General features: G+C 49.1%; 2 protein-coding genes across 2 annotated transcripts; both read right to left on the bottom strand.

Moving 5' to 3' along the window:
- Positions 1–380: 380 nt before the first annotated feature.
- LOC149315406 (kunitz-type serine protease inhibitor spermatin-like) lies at positions 381–8941 on the bottom strand. The gene is made up of 4 exons (XM_089513410.1): positions 6552–8941; positions 4213–4374; positions 2640–2780; positions 381–506 (listed from the first exon to the last, which is right to left on the bottom strand). Exons 1-3 carry the CDS (start codon positions 6628–6630, stop codon positions 2641–2643), a joined length of 381 nt encoding a protein of 126 aa, XP_089369536.1. The 5' UTR covers positions 6631–8941; the 3' UTR covers positions 381–506; position 2640.
- A 4727-nt stretch (positions 8942–13668) lies between these two features.
- On the bottom strand, positions 13669–16537 carry LOC149315407 (kunitz/BPTI-like toxin). The gene is made up of 3 exons (XM_089513412.1): positions 16459–16537; positions 14680–14841; positions 13669–13808 (listed from the first exon to the last, which is right to left on the bottom strand). The coding sequence occupies exons 1-3, from the start codon at positions 16535–16537 to the stop codon at positions 13669–13671; spliced, it is 381 nt and encodes a 126-aa protein (XP_089369538.1).
- Positions 16538–22056: the final 5519 nt, after the last annotated feature.

Genomic DNA, 22056 nt, shown 5'->3' on the forward strand with positions numbered 1-22056 from the left:
TCTAGGATTCTGTGATTCTAACCATACACAGACAATAGACACCCCAGGAAGAGAAAACAAATGTTTTGGGAAGGAGAGACGTGTTCCTTCTAAGCATGATTTTGCTACAGGAACCATTGTTCCCACAAGGAAGAGCCCAACATACCTTCCTTTACTCTGCCCTCATCCGGATGTTGTGTCCTCCTGCATGGCAGAATAGGACTGGATGGCCCTTGCCGTCTCTTCCAACTCTACGTTTCTATGATGCTATGAGATGGCATAGAGATGACCACCTCTTGACCACTTTCCTCCTCCCCCAGAGATCACAACACAGGAGAGGGAGGCTTCAGATGGCAAAGACCCCCAGATTGAAACGCAGCAGGAATTCAAGTCATGGATGCCTTTATTGAAGGGAGGAAGGGAGGAAGCCAGCCAAGAAGTAGGTCAACATGCTGGGTATGTCCAGGTTGGTGCTTTTTTGCCTTGGTTTCCTGAGCCTTGGATCATCCAGTGGTCTGGGATCTCTCCTGTTGAAAAAGAAAGAGACCACTAAAAAGACCAGCTTGTGCCCAGAGCTGCTTTGGACTGGAGCCTAGGCAAGCGCTCCTCATTTTGGGGAAAGGCAGCCTAAACATGACCTAGGACTTCAGTTGAGCCAGAGTTCCAGGGCGTTAACCATGATTCAACCACTTTATTTCATCTCTGGACATGCAAATGGGTAATTCCTATCTGATATAATGAATTGCAGCTAGATGGGAAGATATACTGGAATGATTTACATGGGCACTCCAAAGAAGGACATCTATGACTCAGCTCCCTTCTTCAGGGAGGAAAGGAACGTAATTCAGGACCTAACTGTGATAATTTTCAGTAGACTGGTAAACATTGTTTAACAAGAGCAACGTTGGGAGTGGCGATACAGGCATGTGTTTAACGATCAAGAGGTGAACAAGTGGCATCACTGGGGCAGTTGTCTTTTGGCACAGGTGCCCAGAAAGGGCTGCCAGGGGTGGGCAGTGGTCATGGTGGGCTGCCCCATCCTCATAGAACCATAGAGTGGGGAGAGACCCCAAGGGCCATCCAGTCCCACCCCCTTCTGCCATGCAGGAACTCTCCATCAAAGCACCCCTGACAGATGGCCTTCCAGCCTCTGCTTAAAGACCTCCAAAGTAGGAGACTCCAAAGCAGCATATCCCACTCTCAAACAGCTCTTACTGTCAGAGATCTTACTGTCCTAATGTTGAGCTAGAAGCTCTTTTATGCAGCTTGCATCCATTGTTCCGGGTCCTGTTCTCTAGAGGAGCAGAAAACAAGCTTGCTCCCTCCTCAGTATGACAACCCTTCAAATATTTAAACGGGGCTATCATATCACCCCTTAACCTTCTCTTCTCCAGGCTAAACATCCCCAGCTCCAACATCCCTGCCCTCCTTTGGACACACTCCAGCTTCTCAGCTATAATTTTTGAATTGTGGAGCCCAGAACTAGACAGTGTTATTCCAGGTGAGTCCTGACCAAAGCAGAATAGAGTGGCACTCTTCTTCCCTCGATCCAGACCCTCAACTTCTATTGATGCAGCCTAGAATCGCATTGGCCTTTTTAGCTGCCATGACTCATGTTCAACTCCATCTCCCCCCCCACCCCGCTGCCTTGAGTGTCCACTCAGATCCAGAAAGTGCTGTTGGGGGACAGTGAGGGCAACCTACCCAACTCCCCCTTCCTGCCCCCACGGCCTCGTTCACCTCCCTGCCTGTTGCCTGGCCAGACAGACCCAGAAATGGCAGGTGGGGATGAGGGTGGCCTCCTTCCCCTCCCACTGCCTTGCTTGCCCACTTGACCACCCACCACTCAATGCCTCCCAGAAAGGCCCAAGGATGGCAAGGAAGAGGGTAATGCTCTGCAATGGTGGCACCCTCCTCCTCTTCCACCTCCCCCTTTACCCCCATTTGCAGAGGTGCCAAGGCTGGAGTGGGACACAGTGGCGTTTTCTGTGAGAGGCGGACAATGGGTCACAACTGCACCAGCTGTCAGTCCGAACATCTCACATCCCAGCATCTCCTAGTGACAGCAGCCCTGGGCTAAACCTGTCATTGTTCATCTGGGTTTAACAGTTTCAAAAGACAGATACACTCATCCCTCCGCATTTGCTGGGTTAGGACACAGGGCCCCTGTGAATGTGGGGAAATCGCAAATAACAAAAACACGAGGTTTTTACCTGAGAGAACACCTCTCTAGGAATCTCTAGGTCCTCCAGGACAACTCTGTGGTCAACATCTGCCAGACATAGACCATAGAATTGCATTGGAGGAGCTACAAATGCCTAGTGGGGTGTTCTCTCTAGGAATCTCTCGGTCTTTCACTGTGATGTTTGGTTAAAGTTGACCATAGAGTTGTGCTGGAGGACCTAGATATTCCCAGAGAGGACATATTAATCAAATCTGTGAATGATCAAATACGCAAAAGTCAAAGCCGCAAATGTGGAGGGATGCGTGTAGATAGATAGGTAGATAGATAGTCCTTCCTTTTAGCAATGAGAGGAGAGAATGGCCTCCACCCATTTTGAGAGAGAGAATCCAAAACCATTGCTAAACAATACAATTCTTGCCTGCCTTTGGATGCACATAGATATACATACAGAGCCCAGGACAAATGGCCTTCTCACCTTAGAGAGGTTTCATGCATTTTACCATGCATCCGTAAGAGCAGCACTTCTCTTTCCCAGTACAGTCCCAGTCACTCCCACACGAAGCTAGGCAGATGGTGATGGTACCCGGAGGTGCTTTGGGGCAGATGCCAGGCTTCTCTGCAACAGAAAAGAGGACTCTGAGATTGCTTTTCAAAATGGTCCTCTTAGCTGGCTGCAAGTCTTTGGACCAGCGGAGGTTTCTGACTACTCTACAAAGGCAGCCCCAAGTAGAGCACATCACAGTAGTCCAAAGGCATGTGTCACCACTACGGCCATGTCTAACGTCCCAAGAAACAGAGACAGTTAATGCATAAGCTTCAAGTGTGCAAATGTACCCATGGCCACCACAAAAACCTGAACCTCCAGGTTTAATGGGTCCAAGAGCAAATCAAGGCTGGGCAGTTCATAAAAGCCAAAACTCGAGGCTGTCGTAATTTGGATACGTCATGAGAGGAGACGACTCGCTGCAAAAGAGGACAGCACTTGGTAAAGTTTGAGATAACACGAAAAGAAGAAGGTTGGGTTACAGTTTGACTAAATCTGCCAAGGAAGGCACAGCCCTGCGTCTGGAAGCCATGAACAGGCTCTTCTGGGGGTTTCTCAAGGGGGTTTCCAAAAGCCAAAGATGATCTGATGGCACACAACAGCAACCACATCTTTGCCTAAGATCTGCTAAGAACTGCTGTCTGCATTTTCCACGCAAACTAATGTGCACAGAAGCATTATGCTTCTTTTTCCCCCTGCGCACAGATATTTCTATCCAAGCATGTTGTTTTCTGCACAAAATAACCATGTATAAATTTTGGGTAAAAGCATAGAATCCTAGGAATTTATCACAGGAAGGAGATCAGGAGTTTATCCCATGAATATTAAAGAGAGATTAAAGTGCATTTAAAGCATCCTGCAAATAAAGCAAAAATGGCAGGTAATCACAGGCAATCAGGCAGATAAAGTGATATCGGAAATGCGGTGTCGCTTAAATCCTGAAAGCAAAAAACATGTGTGTTAATGCTTCTTTCTAGTTTATCACATGAAGGCTAACAGGAGTTTATCTTGTGAATATCCCGGGAAATCGCACACGACATCGCACAAAAACCCGCCATTAAAGTGGTCACAAAGAAACAGTAATGCGTATCATTTTACTTTCAGGATTTCAATGATAGCGCATTTCCGCTATCGCTTTATTTGCGCAATTGCATGTGATAATCATTTGTGCAATTACTTGCCATTTCCGCTTCATTGGCGGGATGCTTTAAATGCACTTTAATCTCTCTTTAATGTCGAAATGAGCCCCAGTGTGATAAACTCCATAGAGCTGGAAGGGAAACCGGGGCCATCCATTCCATCCCCCCTCCAACCTCCATCAGAAGATGATTTTGAGCATTTATCCTTTAAAAACAACACTTCCATCCCTATGTAAAGGTCCTTCCCATGTCCCACTGACTAGAAGGGACTTCACAATCCCAGCTGATTTTTCCTTTTCCATCTCAGACCTGGCAGGGAGACCAGAGGCCGCGCAGGTGGCATTTCACCTGGCTTTCCTATTTACCTGCGCAGGTGCGGCGACACTGCTCCAGAGTCTTGAAATTGTTCTTGTTGCCCCTGCAGCCTCCGTAAATGAACTTCTCACACTTCTTGGAAGCCGCATTGTAGAAATAACGGGGAAAGTAAGCCTGGCACCAACCGGGTTCTGCAGGAAGTTTGCAGAAGCCTGTGGGAAGAAAAGAGTTCCACTTCTGTTGGTCAATGTTTTGGCTCTTACGTCAGCGGAGGCTGCGAATCCACTCTGGATTTTAGTCTGAACCCTATAGGAGTTGTCAAATATATTAAACCCTATCTCCACAACAGCTTTACTGTCTTGGAAAGTTCTTTGGATGAAGTGGATTCATCACCCCACTTACATGGGACCCACCAGCCCATCCCCATATGGCATGAGATCTTCTGAAAAGGAATCCTAGAGTTGGAAGAGACCCCAAGGGCCCTGATCCAGTCCAACCCCATTCTGCCAAGCAGGAACTCTCAACCAAAGCACCCCCATTGACAGATGGCCATCCAGCCTTTGCCTAAAGACCTCCAAGGAGGGGGACTCCACCATTCTCCTGTAGCTTACATCCACTGTTCCGGGTCCTATTCTCTGGAGCATCAGAAAACAAGCTTGCTCCCTCCTCACTGTGACATCCCTTCAAATACTTAATTAGGACTATCCTATCACCTCTTAACCCTCAATTCTCCAGGCTAAACATCCCCAGATCCCTAAGGTGTTCCTTATAGGGCTTCATGGTTTCCAGACCCTTCACCATTTTGGTGACCCTCCTTTGGACACATGGCTCCAGCTTCTCAACATCCTTTTTGAATTGAGGTGCCCTGAACTGGACACAATATTCCAGATGAGGCCTGACCAAAGCCGAATAGAGTGCCACCATTACTTCCCTTGATCTAGACACTATACGTCTGTTTAAAAGTTTAAAGCTGTGGACTGAACTGAGAGAGACCCTGTTCTGCAGAGGTAAAAATATGGCACAAGAGTAGTGCCCTTTCTGTGGGGCTGCCCCTGTTTCTCTAGTCTGAAATCTGCAGCCAGGGCCAAGATTTTGAGCAAAGTCCCAATCCACACAGCCAGGGACTCAGTGCTGAAGAAATCCCACCTTTTGTCCCACGGAGCACTGAACCCATTTCAAGGCAATGTTGCTCACCTCTATAATCCCATATAACCTGCAACAAGATGAGCTGCAAGATCTGCTAACCTCAGACAGGAGATGTGAGCAGAGAGTGTTTGGGGATATTCTTTGGGCTCATTCCAATTCACCTTTGCTCCGTGTCAGTGAATAGATTCCAAAAGGTCCATCGTTCCCACTATGAAAGCAGATCTTTTCAGTATCCCCTTGGAATCGCTTGTTTTTTGGCACGATTGTTGTCCCCACCAGTTTGCGCCGCTTCAAAATGCATGTCAATCATCTGCGCATCACCAGTGATGTAAGCGGCAGCCTGGCATGGGAACTCTCTCTCTCTCTGATTGCAAGTAGTTGCAAAATCAGTGAATCGAATCTTCTTTCAGTTAAAATAAATAAAGAAACCATGCATCCATAGGTCATACCAGAAGCACAAAGGCAGCGCTGACGGGTGTGTGTGTGTGTGTGTGATGGTGAGTCTACCAAAAACTGAGGAGGGATGGTAAATACCCCTCTGCCATTAGTCCCTTCCTTCCAGAGTGATGTGATTCAGAGCCATTGTTCCCACTTGTTGAACACGCTTCAGAATCGATTCTTTCCAAAAGAACCACCAAAGAACTAGTCAGGAAAGAGCGAGGGGGAGGGGTTGCATTTGCCTTGTGTTATTGTGCTTGAAACCGATCACAGCAGGATCAGAACTGGTTTCAAATGGGAATGACGGTCATATAACCTGATCAGCAATTTTCGTTAAATCATAGTGGGAACATGGTCCTATGAGCCAAAGGCAAGAGGCAGAGGCAGGAGACAGAGCAAAGTCTTCTAAGCACAGCAAGGCTAGCAAGGCAAGGCAAAATGCAACCAGAGCAGATTCAGGCAGCACAGAAGACTCTGGAGTTCACTGCATTGCTAAAACCCCAACTTATCCCTGCTGCGTTGATGTCTCCTTCGGGATAAAGTCAGGAATTATCATACTCAAATTGCCACTAATGCCCAGCTAACGTCTGGCTAGAAGGGAAGCTCCCATCTTTGCAAATCGGCCGGCTGAGCGCGGCTTCTAGCTGGACGTTATCCATGCATCGGTGGCATTTTGAGTATGATAATACCCAACTGGTTTCAAACGACAGTCATACAACCCAATCAGACATTTGCTTTAAACCCTAGCGGGAACGCGGCCCTAACCTCCCTAACTGAGGAGGGAATTGAAGAGGTCTCTTCTTACCTGGCTGACCAGCGATGAGGATCATCTCAGCGCAGAAAGAGAGGAGTCCCAGGAGGAGGATGAAGCCCACAGACTTCATGATGCAGAAGGTCTGGGACTGCAATGCCAACCCAGCTCAGCTCTTGCTTTAAATACCTGCAAACAGGTTTCAAAAGTGGCAGGTTAAGGAAGCCGTTGGACGTGGTGTGGACAGATTGGAAACCCTTTGGCAATATCTTTGCAAAGAGTGATTACACAACAAAACCCATCAGAGGCAATTGCTTCCTCAAAATGTCCTAAAACTCAGCAAGGAGGAAACAGGACCAAACTACCCTTTTCCTCCTGGCATTTGCATGAGCAAGAAAGAATCCCAGAATCCCCCTTCCTTGAAGGACTCTTTGCTTTTCAGACTGTGGGTCAGGCCCCAAGTGGAAGGAAGGGTGCAAAGGATCCTGGGACATGATCCCGGTGGAAGGGGTGCCTTTCCTTCCTCACCTGGCAAGAAACGAATGGGGCTCAGATTGCCTCCTCCAAGCAGGAGTAACCCTCAGTGGGTTGCATTCAGTCTATAGAAATGGCTTTATTCTGCAACGACAGTTCTTTCTATTCAGTTTAAGATGGCCCACTCCATTGCATCCTCCATTGTATCCTCCATCTCTATGGAGGGTTCTGAAAGCTGGACCATGGAGAAAATGGATAGGAAGGAAATACATTCATTGGTCATCTGGGGCTGGAGAAGAGTGCTGGGGATACCACAGAGTGCTCAAAAGACCAAAAATTGGATCCTTGAACAGAGCAAACCTGAATTCTCCCTAGAAGCAAAGAAGACTGAGATTGTCGTATTTGGGGCATACCTTTAGAAGACACGATCCCCAAAAAAGGTGATAATGCTTGGTTAGGAAGGCATCTGGAAAAGAGGAAGGCCTCATTCCAGATGGATAGGGCTCCATCAAAGAAGTCACAGCCCTGATTCTGCAAAGACCTCAGCTAAGAGCAGCAGAGGAGAGGGGGACTCGGCGGTCTCTCTGCCATGGACTGCCCTGGGCCTGGCTTAGAGGACTCAGACCCTGGAGACATGGAGGAGGCTGAGACAGGGGCAGATCTGGGGCTGCCTGGATCCACAGTCCCAGAGGAGGCTCACTATGAAAATGCAGAGGGAGAAACAGACTCTATGGACGCTAGGCTGCAGGTGCCAGGACCTCTGGAGAGAAAACAGGCCAGAAGGGGTCTTTGAGGAGGTCTTCCAGGCTGGAAGCCAAGAGGGGAGCTAATAGGTTTCAGCTGAGAGACGCAGAGGCCTTTTAAAAGACTTCCAGCTGCAGAGGTTCCTTGCAGCCGACAACCAGTCTTGCATCCTTGTTGTTCCTTGCTCTTGATTCATGACCCCAGACTACGCTCTTGCCTCTGCCCTTTGCTGTGACTGACTGACTGGTATTGTGTGACCTTTGGACTGGACTCTGGACTATTCCTTTGTATATTCCCCTGCTGTACTGCCCTCAGGAGATCCAATCCATAGGATCATAGAATCACAGAGTTGGAAGAAACCCCAAGGACCCTAATCCAGTCCAACCCCATTCAGCCATGCAGGAACTCTCAATCAAAGCATACCCCAAAGATGGCCATCTAGCCTCTGCCTAAAGACTTCCAAACAAGGAGACCCCAGCACTTTCCAAGTCAGTGTCTTCAATTGTTGAACAGCCATTACTGTCAGGAAGTTCCTCCTAATATTGAGATGGAATCTCTTTCCCTGGAGCTTGCATCTGTTGCTTCATTGTGTTCTGTTCTCTGGAGCAACAGAAAACAAGCTTGCTCCCTCCTCAATGTGACATCCCTTCAAGTATTTAAACAGGGCTAGCATATCACCCTTAACCTTCTTTTCTCCAGGCTAAACATACCCAAATCCCTAAGTCTCTCCTCATAGGGCTTCATGGTTTCCAGGCCCTTCACCATTTTGGTGTCCCTCCTTTGGACACATGGCTCCAGTTTCTCAGCATCCTGCTTAAATTTTGGTGGCCAGAACTGGACATAGTATTCCAGTCGAAGGCTGACCAAAGCAGAATAGAGTGGCACTGTGTCACTATTACTTCCCTTTAGATACTACTGTATCACACTGTTGAGTCATGTCCAACTTGTGTTCTACTAGATCTGGACTCCTAGATCCCAATAGGTCAATGTTGACTTGAAGGTACTTAACAACAACAAAGTGGACGTTGCTTTCTGCCAGCAGGCAGAATAGTTTAAGAGTTTTGGACTATCTGGATACATCTACACTCTCAAATGACACCATTTTAAGTGCCGTAGTGCCATCCAATGGATTCCTGGGATTTGCAGTTTAGCAAAGTCTTTAGCCTTCTCTGTCAGGACCATGGTAAACAGGTCTGATAAAATGACATGGATGTGGCCACCAGGGGGAGCTGTTGTGTAAGTTATTTGCAGCTCTAGTGGCAGTTATGTGTGTCAGCATTTAAACAGGGCATCATTGGAATGTTGATGCAACTGTCGTTCTCAACTGTCCTTCTGAGAGAGTGTGTCAGTTAAGACAGTTGATGTTAGAGTAACTGCCTGTCTGTTTTGTTGTTATGGTTGTTTGGTTGGCAAAGTAACCGATTTCTTAAAGCCCTTGTCGTTATTTCTCAAGCTGGGAGCTGAAGGCCGTTTGCAGTGGGGAAGGAGTATTTTCCTTCTTGGCCTGAGTACCTTTGCAGACATCTCTTCAGATTCCTGCTCCCTGGCGTCCTGTCGACGTGGTTCAACTCTGCAGGTGGCCGTGGTGGACGCAGCGTGTCTTTCCATGCCCTAACATTCTTTACCAAAGCGTGCTGGTGTCTCAGAAAACTACAGATCCCAAGATTCTGTAGGATGGAGCCATAGAAGTTAAAGTGGTGTGAAACTGCATTATTTCTACTGTTTAGATGCACCCTTAGCATCATGGCCAAACCTTAACAACTGTCCAGCAGCATAGGAAGAGTTATTTCATGTTTAATAGGCCCTGCTAGATGGTTTACAAATGAATTCCTAAAAGGTAAGGGACAGAGAGGCAGCTGGAAACAGACTTTTTCATTAATGTTTTAATGAATCAGTTACATTAATTAATTATTCTTAATTGCTCTAACTAGTTACATTTCCAGGTTCAGAGCTTCTGGTGCCCTCACAAGGCACCAGGAGGAAAGAAAGTTTAAAAAGAAGACAAGACGGACACAATTTCCAAATTCCCGGTAGGTATTTCTATTTATTATGCAAGGAAGGGGGACTTTGTCTCGTTCTGCAAAATCTCCTTCTTCAGGAAAAATGTGGGGAGGATTCAGAGCAAAAGTGTTGACTCCGGGGCCTTGAAGGGTCTCTGGTCCGAACTCAGGAAGGGCTCCTAACTATGGACTGAGGCCTCTTGAAACGTTATGCTGCAAAGAAAGAGAGAAAGAAAGAGATTCAGGAAGAAAAGAAAGGACCAGGCAGAGCTGGAGCAGAAACCTTTCCATGGGATTCCTTCGGACCGGATAAGCGTTCCTGATATTTGGGAAAGGCAGCCTCAACCGGAGAGAAAGCCTTTTAGCTGCAGTTCCAGGGAGTCAACCAGGATTCAATGGCTTTATTGTATCTCTGGACATGCAATGGCTAATTCCAATTTGGCAGAATGGATTGTAACTAGAAAGAGAAGAAAGACTGGAATGCTCCAAGGGAGAATGTCTGTCGGTGGGTCTACACTGGACACAATAATGCAAGCTGCTCCCGGGGTTTTCTGGCCCTGAAGCTGCCCTAAATTCCCCCCAATTCCCCCTGGGATGATGAAGGGCAATGTCTACACATGCGGACCTCTGGGCCACCCAGCGCTGGTGCCTCTGGCACAGGCCACTCTCTCTGAGGCCAAAAACGAGATGCCCAGCGTCAAACACTCGGCTGGGCGCCAGGCTGTGATCTCAGAAGGAGTGACTCCTGTTAGCAGTGGGACGCAGGTGTCAACGGCCTCTTCCTGGTGTCACTCTGGAGCGCTCCGAATTTTTATGGGAAATCGGGATAAATTGTCAGATTCTTAAAACCTGGGTTAATGTGGGGATATCCTGGATTCACTGTGGACCCACCCTTGCCATGTGAAGACAGGCAGCACTTGATTTGGGCCTTTGGTCTGCCTCCTCTGGACGGGGCGACAGAAGCGCTAGGGGAAACCAATACAAATGGCCGGTGTAGACATGTCTTTGGACCTTATCACACCGCTCAAATGGCCCGGTTTACCTCTTCTGAACTGAAGTGAAGCAGCTGTGTCCAATCACAAGGATTTTGCTGCCATAGCCACTGAGTGAGTCCAGCCCAGCTGTAGCCCGGGTCCCTGGTGCGCTTCGGTGGCCATTTTTTAAAGTCGGAAAGGTCCCGGTTTCGAAATACGGCTGCTGATACATGCCTGGGACCTGGGCTGCAGCTGGGTTGGACTCGCCCAGTGGCTTCGGTGGAAAATCCTTGCGATAGGACCCAGCTGCCTCCTGAATTACACTTCAGTTCGGAAGAGGTTAGCCGGGTTATTTAAGTGGCGCAATAAGGTCCTTTGTCACAGCTGCACAGATAGTAGTTCAGGGCCTACTGTTCATAGAATCATAGAGTTGGAAGATCCCCGCAAAGGCCATCCAGTCTATCCCCCTGCCATGCAGGAACTCACAGTCTAACTAAGAAGCTCAGAGCGTTTATATGGGAAATGCTCATGAATCAGCCAACAGCAGCGAGAGGCTGACAGGCCATAAACAATCCAGCAACATCCTTGGGAGGTTGTGGTGGATAATTGGCCTCTCGGAAGGAATGCTCTTGATTTCTGGCTCCTGTTTCCAAAGAGCCTTGGACCCTGCATCATAAACTGACCATGCTACCAGAGGCTCCCTTGGATTGATGCCTTGGTCTTTCTTACTGGCCCCTTACTGGGAGCAGGAGCCTTCCTAGACTTAAATCTATTTCTTCAAAGCCCTGGTGGCTCAGTAGTTAAATGCTAGTATTGCAGCCACTCGCTCACAAAAGGGCTTAAGCTCAACTCGGGCTTGCATCCTTTGGAGGTTGCTAAAATGAGTCCCCAGAATGTTGGGGGCAATTGGCTTACACTTTGTAAACTGCTTAGGGAGTGCTTAAGTGCACGGATAGGTGGTATAGAAATGTACTTGCTATTGCTCTTGCTGACTTGAGCCCTTATCAGATGAGTCTGGAACTGGGGGTCTTCAGCACTGGGCGGTTCGAATTCACGTTATTTCACACAATACCATCATACCTGGGAGCCCCTCCGAATTGGCATGATTCAAATTGGCCAATACGCATTCGCGCGAAGTGCATTCAGTGCAGAATGTTTTGTCACACCGGTGCTCAACATGAGGATTGGCCGATTCGTATCGGCCCCCTCGCACATGCTCAGTGGTGCCCTGCATGGGTTGTGACCTTAAACGCTTCCGGGGTGAAAGGGGAGGTCACGTCATGACAGCCCGGTAAACAGCTGGAGAGCCAGCTCATGCACATTAACAATCGCGATACAACGTGCCCTCTCTACATTCCTCTCTGTTTCCTCTCTACATTCCTGCTTGGTTTTAACGTTACCATGACCTTCCCTTGCAACAAATTAGCAATGCCCGGTTGTACGTGTGTGTGTGTGTGAGTGTGTGAATATGTATTCTGGGGTGGGGGAGGACCAGTTCCAGCGGCTGTCAAAGAGGCTGGATGGCCATCTAAGTAAATGGGGATGCTTTTTTCCTCCTCCTCCTCCCGGCTTGGGAGCCAGCATAAGCTGCATCCCAAGAAGGGAACAGGCGCGGGGCCGCTAGAATCGCGGCGATCGCCGCCGTTCCAGCGGCCCCCGCGCCTCTTCCCTTCTTGGGATGCAGCCTATGCTGGCTCCCAAGCCGGGAGGAGGAGGAGGAGGCTGCCGGAACCACGATTCCAGCGGCCCCCCGCGCCTCTTCCCTTCTTGGGATGCAGCTTATGCTGGCTCCCAAGCCGGGAGGAGGAGGAGGCCGCTGGAACCGCCCCCCCCCCCCCCGCTTCCCTGGAACCGGCAAGAAGAAAGACCCACCGGAAGTTAAAATTGGAATCTGGGGGTCTTACGATGGAATTCAGGATTGGGTAGTCACACCAGAGCCATTCGCACTGAGATCGAACAGAGCCCCAATCCAGGATATTGCCAATCCCCTTATCAGCGCACTGGCCAACACGCTCCAAAAAGAGGAGCCAGTACGCATTCAGTTCGGCATCTCACGCATTCACGTGAGTTCGGATTGGGCCATTCGAATGCTGGTATGATGGTATTGTGCGAAATAACGTGAATTCGAACCGCCCAGTGCTGAAGACCCCCAGTTCCAGACTCATCTGATAAGGGCTTTGGACTGCCTGACCTCTGAGAACTGGAACTGGCTGGTAAGCTTCTGTCCACTACTGGGTCTGCTCCTGTCTTGTCTCTAATGGACTTTGCTTAATACAGTGGACCCTTTGTATATGCGGAAGAACCTCTCTGGACCCCCCTGTATATGCGAGAAAACGCGGGACCTCAAGTCCCATTGTTTGCTATGGCCGGGTGATTTTGTGTTTGGCACTGTGCATGTACCATAGGCATGTGCACAATTGTAATGTCCAGGGCTTGCTGTCCATGTGAGCTTGAGTCCGCAGATGGCAAGCTTGCGTATGGGGCGGGCGCACTGTTCTCTGCCCCTGGCTAGCCTGCAAGAGAGGACACTTCCTTTCATCAGCCAAAGGAGGGAATGGCTGCCAGACATTTTGAGATGAGGGATCCAAATCCATCCCCAAACAAAAGAGTTCTTGTGTGCCTTTGTGTCCACACAAGCAAATGCACACAGAGCCAAAGGGGTATAAATAACACTATTTATTATAATAATAATAATAATTATTATTATATAGACAAGCCCTCCCTTCTTCCACCATCTTGAGGGAGAGAGAGGCAGGCTGGCACAACTGCCTGCCTGAAGAAGACAAGCCCTCCCTTGTATTGTTTTTAAATGGTATGGGTGGGTTTTTGTATTTTTTGGGCTATGTATTGGTTTTGATGGTGTTTTTGTAAACCGCTGTGATCTGCAAGGAATAGCGGTCTAGAAATAAAATTTCATTATTATTATTATTATTATTATTATTGGTATTATTATTTTTATTATTAAACTGCCTTCTCACCTTAGAGGGGTTTCATACAGTCTATCATGCATCCATAAGGACAGCACTTCTCATTCCCAGGACAGTCCCAGTCGCTCCCACACATAACTGGGCAGATGGTGATGGTACCCGGAGGTGCTTTGGGGCAGATGCCAGGCTTCTCTGCAACAGAAAAGAGGGCTGTGAGAGATTGCTTTTCAAAATCACCAGCTACACCACCCTGTCTCCTTAAAAGATTTATCCCAAAGAGCTTTGCTGTGGCCTCACCCTGAAGCTGCCCTCAGGGAGTCTCCATGGCTGAGTAGGGATTTGAACCCAGGTCTCCCAGAGTTCCAGTCCATCTCAAACCACTACACCAAGCCGACTCCAGTGTAGCAACCCTATCTCTCCTAGGGGCTTCTTGGAAAAGTGTCTTCAGAGATTAGCTACCATTGCCTTCCTCTGAGGCTGAGAGAGTGTGACTGGCCCAAGGGCACCCACTGGATTCCCATGGCTGAGCGGAGATTCGAACCCTGCTCCCCCAGAGTCCTAACCAGCACTCAGACTACTACACAAGGCTAGCAAAGTCTATTTGCAGTTTGAAATTGATTTTCCACCAAAAAACAAAACAAAACAGATATAGCTGCATTGCACAGAAAATGTTCAGACAGAGGCTGCATATTCTGAGCAGACTGTGAGGCACAAGAACATTTCTGCTCATTTTTTCCTGTCCATAAATACAGTTTTAAATAATAACGTGTTGTTTTCTGCACAAAGCCCCCCATATATACATTCTGGGTAGAGTAAGTCTCAAACTGCAAAGCTACTCCTCAGGCCAGAGTTATTAACCTCATTGGGGTTTCTGGACCCTCCAGAGACATGTTTCTGACCATTTCTAAAAACCTCTCCCATCCCTATACAAAGGGGCTTTCCATGTTCCCCATGATCACCAGGAGAGACTTCACAGTCCCAGATGATGGATTCCCCCCCCCCCATTTTGGACCTTGCAAGATCCCTTGTGGGTGGCTTTTTTTCACCTAGCTTTCCTTCTTACCTGCGCAGGTGAGGCGACACTTCTCCAAAGTCTTGAAATTGTTTTTGTTCCCATGGCAACCTCCATAAATGAATTCCTCACAGCTCTTGGACACCGGATTGTAGAAATAACGGGGCATGTTCCCCCGACAAGGACCAGGGTTCGGAGGAAGGTGGCAGAAGGCTGTGGGGAGGAAAAAGGCTTTGGGGACCCTTCTGGTGGCATTTGAATCAACCTTTCTCTCAGACCGGAGATTGTCCCTCACATAGTCTGTGAATCTTTTGCTCTGCCTGGGAATCTGGGCTGGAGAACTTGAGGACTTGTGCTCCAAAGGATTAATTTTCCACATTCTGGACTGATCATAATAGGCTTCATTTAAATGATGCGCTGAGTGTTCATGGGCAATGAGTTAAAAATGGTTGCTACTTAATAATAATAATAATAATAATAATACATTTTATTTATAGACCGCTATTCCGCAATGATCATAGCGGTGTACAATAAAAATTGCAATACAAAATTAGCCCCTACCCACCTCCTCACTCCCTCCAGGCTGGACGATGACAGTTGGCCGTGGAGGGAGGGCTCTGTCCCTTCAGGGCGGTCCCGATGGTGTAGGACACGCCCCCTCACTCCCTCCAGGCTGGACAATGACAGTTGGCCGTGGAGGGAGGGCTCTGTCCCTTCAGGGCGGTCCCGATGGTGTTGGACCCGCCCCCTCACTCCCTCCAGGCTGGATGATGACAGTTGGCCGTGGAGGGAGGGCTCTGTCCCTTCAGGGCGGTCCCGATGGTGTTGGACCCGCCCCCTCACTCCCTCCAGGCTGGACGATGACAGTTGGCTGTGGAGGGAGGGCTCTGTCCCTTCAGGGCGGTCCCGATGGTGTTGGACCCGCCCCCTCACTCCCTCCAGGCTGGACGATGACAGTTGGCCGTGGAGGGAGGGCTCTGTCCCTTCAGGGCGGTCCCGATGGTGTAGGACCCGCCCCCTCACTCCCTCCAGACTGGACGATGACAGTTGGCCTTGGAGGGAGGGCTCTGTCCCTTCAGGGCGGTCCCGATGGTGTTGAACCTGCCCCCTCACTCCCTCCGGGCTGGACGATGACAGTTGGCCGTGGAGGGAGGGTTCTGTCTCTTCAGGGCGGTCCCGATGGTGTAGGACCCGCCCCCTCACTCCCTCCAGGCTTGACGATGACAGTTGGCCGTGGACGGAGGGCTCTGTCCCTTCAGGGCTGTCCTGATGGAGTTGGACCCGCCCCCTCATTGTCCCTTCAGGGCGGTCCCGATGGTGTAGGACATTGAAGGACTGGGCTGAAAACAGCCATTTTCACAGTGTGCTTACATAAATTCAACCACTCAAACGTTGAACATAGAATCAAGGAATCCTAGAGTTGGAAGAGACCCCAAGAATGGCCATCCAGACCAACCCCATTATGCCATGCAGGAACTCTCAATCAAAGCATCCCCATTGACAGAGGGCCATCCATTCTCTGTTTAAAAGCTCTCAAAAAAGTCAACTCCATGAACCTACCAAATGTCCCCAAACACTCTCTGATCAAACACCCCACAGAAGGCTGCATCTTCCATGGATGAAGAGCTCTTATCCTCAGGATAAGATTCTTCCTAACGTTTGGGTGGGATCCCTTTTCATAGGATCATACAATCCTAGAGTTGGAAGAGAATGGCCATCCTGTGCAACCCCATTCTGCCATGCAGGAAGATACAATCAAGGCACTCAATAAAGAAGATTTATGGAGTATTTGGGGATATTCTTCATCTCCCTGAAGAGGTCCCTTCTTACCTGGCTGACCAGTGATGAGGGTCATCTCAGCGCAGAAGGTGAGAAATCCCAGAAGGAGGACGAAGCCCACTGACTGCATGATGCAAAAGGTCTGGGATTGCAATGCCCACCCAGCTCAGCTCCTCTCTTATATACCTGCAAACAGGTTCAGCTGGGACTTTCAAAAGTGGTAGACTAAGGAAGCCAGTGTGGACAGACAGGAAACTCTTCGACAATATATTTGCAAACGGCGATTGCAAAAAACCCTCTTCAGAGCCAATTGCTTCCTCAAACTGCCCTATAACTCAACAAGGGTCAACAGGACCAAGCTCCCGATCACCCCGTGGCATTTGCATGAGGAAGGAAGAATTCCTTAGAGAAACCCCTTCCTTGAAGGATGCTTTGGTTTTTCAGACTGTAGGGCAGGCCCCATGGAGAAGGAAGGGGCAAAGGATTATGGAATACCATCCTGATGGAAGGGGTGCCTTTCTCTCCTCTCCGGGCAAGAAATGGATGTGCTGCCTCTTCCAAGCAGGGAAGGACCTCAGTGGGTCACACTGGACTTTTCCACACGGAGGAATGTATCACCGTCCCGAAAGAAGAAGAAAGTGAGGCCAATGCAAAAATGCACGAAATTACATAGTAGCTTATCACACACACAGAGGAACACAGCGTCTATTCGAAAGAGAAAGAAGTGAGAATGCGAATATATTTATCACATGAATACGCACCCTTCAGCTTCTTGATTTTGAATTAGCATTTCTGCACATGTGCAGGGAGGACAGAATCACATCATAAACATTTTGCACTTCCACTTTGTATGGTCTTCCGATTTTCTTATTTCTTATTTCGCGTTATTTCGTCCATTCACAATTCCAGCCATCTAGATTGCTTGCAATATCTATTTTTTCCTCCTTTGAAAACAGCTGTTTTTGTTTCGGGGGCCACACAAGACTTGGAGTATTGGAAGCAAAATTGCAACACAGGATCATGGGAATTGTAGTTTGTGTCTACGAAACAACCTTGGACCCTCCAGAATCGAATTCACAACCTTATGGCCGCAGGGCTGGCATTTAACCAGTGCAGCCTCAGGGCTCCTACACACTCAGAGCCACCTTGAATCCCATCTTGGGAGGAAGCTGGGTATAATTTGAAGAAACAGACAAAATTTGATACTGTAAGAGTGGACTCTCCGTATTTGGAGTTCTTTCAACAGAGATGGATTTTTGAGGAGCCCTTTAGCTGTGTATTCCTGGATGGCAGAAAGGGGGTTGGACTGGATGGTTCTCAGGCTCCCTTCCAAACCTAAGATTTTGTGATCTAGTAACAAACGCATCCCAGACCCAAGTGAAAGTCTAGTTACCTTCTGTTAGAATCCTGAAGTATTCTACCAGATGTATTCTAACTGTGGATGATGGGGGGATGGGTTGTGCTTTGCATAGCTTGTAGAGATGGTGATATGTAGTACTAGGTTGGACCAGGTGTGAGTTATCTAGTGTCCTTGAGAGGCTGGCCTGCAGAGACTTGGAATGCAGTTTCGTTTCTCAGGGGATAGGGATGGAGGACGGGAACTAGTGCTGGGAAGGAGGGGCCCTACTGCGCGGGCTTTTGCTGGGGCTGGAGTGCTTTGGCTTAGGGGGACTTATGCATTGCTTTTGCTGGGAAGGGTCAGTCTCAGCTTAGAAGCTGGGTGATGAGACATGGCTGATCTTGGAACCTTCAATAAAGTTCTGTTGTTTCATTAAACAAGCTGACTGGTTGATTGTCCAGGATTCCTGTCCCACACTCTGACAGTAAGCTGAGACTCCTACTAATTTCCTCTGAGAACAATGTCGGAACAGAAGTCCTCAGAAGAATCTACTTTAGCCAAGATGGAGACTACGGCAGGAGCCGTGGGGGTGAGCCAAGCCCAAAGGACGGAGGCAGGGGCTCTTCCAAAAGACACCCAGTCGACACTGGCTCAGACGCCGGGAGCTGGGGCCCCATGGCTTGGCCAACCATCGGTTCCTCCACGCACGAGGGAGCGACGCCAAGCAGCCCGCTGGTCCGCTTGGGACACCGGTTTTATGCAGCCGCTGCAACTGCAACCCGAGGACGAGGAGGACCTACAGAAACAGGTACAGCAACTCCAGGAAGACATGGAGGGGGTCCAGGGCACGTTGGCCCAGATATTGGACATACTGAAGGGGGACACAGGTGCCAGAGGCGCAGGAGCCGGGGCTGGGACAGCTCCCCCCTGCAGCTCAAGCAGCCCCAGTGCCGGGGGCGGCAGGGCCCCCACAACCAGCTCCCCCACCGGCCAGGCCGGCACCGGATCGAGCACAAGAGCCACAGGCCAGGAAGCTGTGCGTCAAGTATGATGTGGACCCACAGACCCTGCCCTACTTCTTGTCGCAGGTAGCGGACCACATGGAGGAGTGGGGTCCCACGTTTCCCAATGAGACAGCCAAGGTCAAATGTGTAGCCAGACACCTCAAGGGAGAGGCGGCGAATTGGCTAGTGCAGCTGTACGATTGCCAGGCCGCTGAGCTGAGAAGTCTACCAGACTTTATGAGGGCTCTCAGAGCCAGATTTGAAGACCTTTTTAGAGCCAGCATAGCTCTAACCAGTTTGAAAGCACTGGATCAAGGATCCAGGTCCGTGTCGAAGTATGCTATGGAGTTCCGTCGATTGGTGGCACAGGTGCCAGATTGCACAGAGGGGATGAAGATCCAATATTTTAAAGAGGGGCTGCGCCCAGAAATAGTACGGTGGGCACTCACGAAAGGCAACCCCCCCACTGCCCTAGAGTGGATTCGTCTGGCTGGGGAGGCGGAGGCCATCCAGCACGAAGTCAAGATGCTGACTCAGAGAAGGCAAAAGGAGGCGAAAGGAAACAAGCCAGCCGGGCAAAAGGCCAGAGGGCAGCAGAGTGACACACCCGAGAGCGAGCGGGAACGCCGGCGAAGGCTGGGCTTATGCTTGGGATGCGGCTGCAAAGGACACCTAATTGCAGCCTGCCCAGAGCAGAGCCAAGAAAAGAAACCCAGCCCCTTCCAAGCTCCACCGGCGACGGCTTCCAAAGGAGGGAAGAGCAAAGCTGAGAAAAAACCCTCAGGAGAACGGAGCCTGCAAGCAGCGGGGGATTTTTAGATTGTAAGCCTGAGGGCAGGGAACCGTCTGACTAAAAAAAATTTATGTACAGCGCTGTGTAAATTTACAGCGCTTTATAAATAAAGGTTAATAATAATAAAGTGGAGGGGGAAGTTTGGACTGACAGCGACAGCTCGGGATCCAAAGAGCCGGCTTTAAACTACCTGAGCCTGCCTTAGAAAGCGGCAAAAGGCAGGCTGCGGGACCGGATGGCCGCAAACCTATGGTGAGTGGGGGTATCCCCCTGTTTGAATTAACTGTGACTTTAATGGTGGGCCCAGGCCGTAAGGCCATGGAACTGACCGCTGCCATAGACTCGAGGTGCACACAGTGCTTAATTAACCCTACAGTTGTACAGACTTTGGGCATAAAAACCCAGCCTTTGAGGGACCCTATACCTTTCTTTCAAATGGATGGGACTGTGATGGGAGGGCAAACGTCAGGAAAAAGGACTGTCCCAGTTTGGCTGGGAATAACTGACCATTGGGAAAAAATCCAACTAATAGTGGGGCCCACATACCGCTACCATGTGATGCTGGGAATTGATTGGCTGCACCATCATAACCCCACTACCAACTGGAGACTGAGACAACTCATATTTGATTATCCCATTTGCAGGGAACACGAGCTGGAGGCGTCTGTGGGGGTCCCTCCTTTACTCAAGCCCATGGTAATCCCAAAACCTCAGCCGGCAGATGCAGCAGTCCACTTAGAGCCTGGGCACGAGGGGCAGACCCCATGGGAGGTGGGGAACAGCAACCAGGATGAAACTGGTACTTTTCCCCCTTGTTACCAAGTCCTTAAAGAAGTGTTGAGTCCAAAGAGAGTGATGTCTTGCCACCACACAGGGAAATGGACTGTGCCATTGAGATAGAGCCAGGGGCGCCCCTCCCTAAACCGAAACTCTACTCGATGACCCCAAGGGAATTAACCACTCTGAAAGAGTTTGTTGAAAAGAACCTGGCTAGAGGGTTCATTAGACCGTCTACCTCCACTTTTGCCACACCTGTCTCTTTCTGAGAGAAGAAAGACGGCTCCCTTCGCCTGGTCACAGACTACAGGAACCTGAATGGGATTTGTAGTACCAACAAATACCCCTTGCCTTTAATGAAGGACATGCTGGGCTGGCTGGTCACCAGCAAGATATTCACCAAACTAGACAAGGGATGCCTATTACCGGGTGCGAATCAAGGAAGGGGACAAATATAAGACTGCATTTAATTGCCCTTTGGGGGCATTTGAATACTTAGTTCTCCCCTTTGGTTTAGCGGGAGCGCCTGGCATTTTCATGAGGCTTGTCCATGAGGTTTTACATGATCTATTGTTTGGTGGGGTCCTAGTCTATTTGGATGATGTACTGATATACTCCTCTGACTTGGATAGTCACGTTAAACTGGTGAGGGAAGTGCTGAAGCGGTTGTTAAAGAACCAGCTCTATGTGAAATTATCCAAATGCCACTTCCACACTGACCGGCTAGATTTTTGGGGATACAGAGTGTCTAATCAGGGAATTGAAATGGACCCCACCAAGGTACAGACTGTGTTGGATTGGGCGCCTCCCAAAACCAGAAAACAAGTACAAAAGTTTTTAGGATTTGCAAATTTTTACAGGCAATTTATCCCAGAGTTTGCTAGAATTGCCTTGCCAATAACGGACCTGCTTAAGACTAAAACACTGGAAACGAAAGGGATGGGGGCAGGTGCCAAAGAAAGAAAACAGCCTAAGCCTTCTACACCCATTCTCTGGTCAGACAAATGTCAGGAGGCTTTTGATCAACTGAAGTGCCTGTTCAGCACTGAACCCATTTTGTTGCATCCAGATCCTGATAAGCCATTTGTGGTTCAAGTTGATGCCAGTGACTATGCCATGGGGGCTGTTTTGTTGCAAAAAGACAACAATGGATTGCTAAGGCCCTGTGCTTACCTTTCCAGGAGATTCCAAAAGGGGGAGGTAGGGTGGCCCTGCTGGGAAAAAGAGGCCTATGCCATTAAGCATGCACTAGACAGCTAGAGACAATTTTTGGAAGGGGCATCCCACCAGTTTGAGGTGTGGACAGACCATCGTAATCTGGAGGCCCTACAAGCTCCTCGAAAACTCACCCCCAAGCAAAGGCGGTGGGCCAAAGACTTCTACAAATGCAAGTTTAAATTAAAGTTCTTTCCGGGCCGACAAAATATTTTGGCTGATGCTTTGTCTAGACTGCCCCAGCACATGGGGAAGGAGACTGTCCCCCTTGAGACTATGTTCACACCTGAACAGTTGGGCCTAGCTGTGGTGACACGCAGTCAGGCTAAGAAGGAGGGAGACAAGTCTCCTACAGAATTAGACATGGTGTTGTTGAGGATAAAGCAAGCTTCTGAAACTGATGAGTGGTTGATTAATGATAAAGGCCGATTGGCCCGGAATGCCCAAGGGCTTTGGGTAAAGGACTCTATGATCTATGTTCCAGCTTCAATGAGGGAAGAGATATTAAAACTGTGTCATGA

Source organism: Sceloporus occidentalis, unplaced genomic scaffold (assembly GCF_023333645.1).
Source record: "Sceloporus occidentalis isolate IW3139 unplaced genomic scaffold, rSceOcc1.0.p SCAF_3, whole genome shotgun sequence".
NCBI lineage: Eukaryota > Metazoa > Chordata > Lepidosauria > Squamata > Phrynosomatidae > Sceloporus > Sceloporus occidentalis.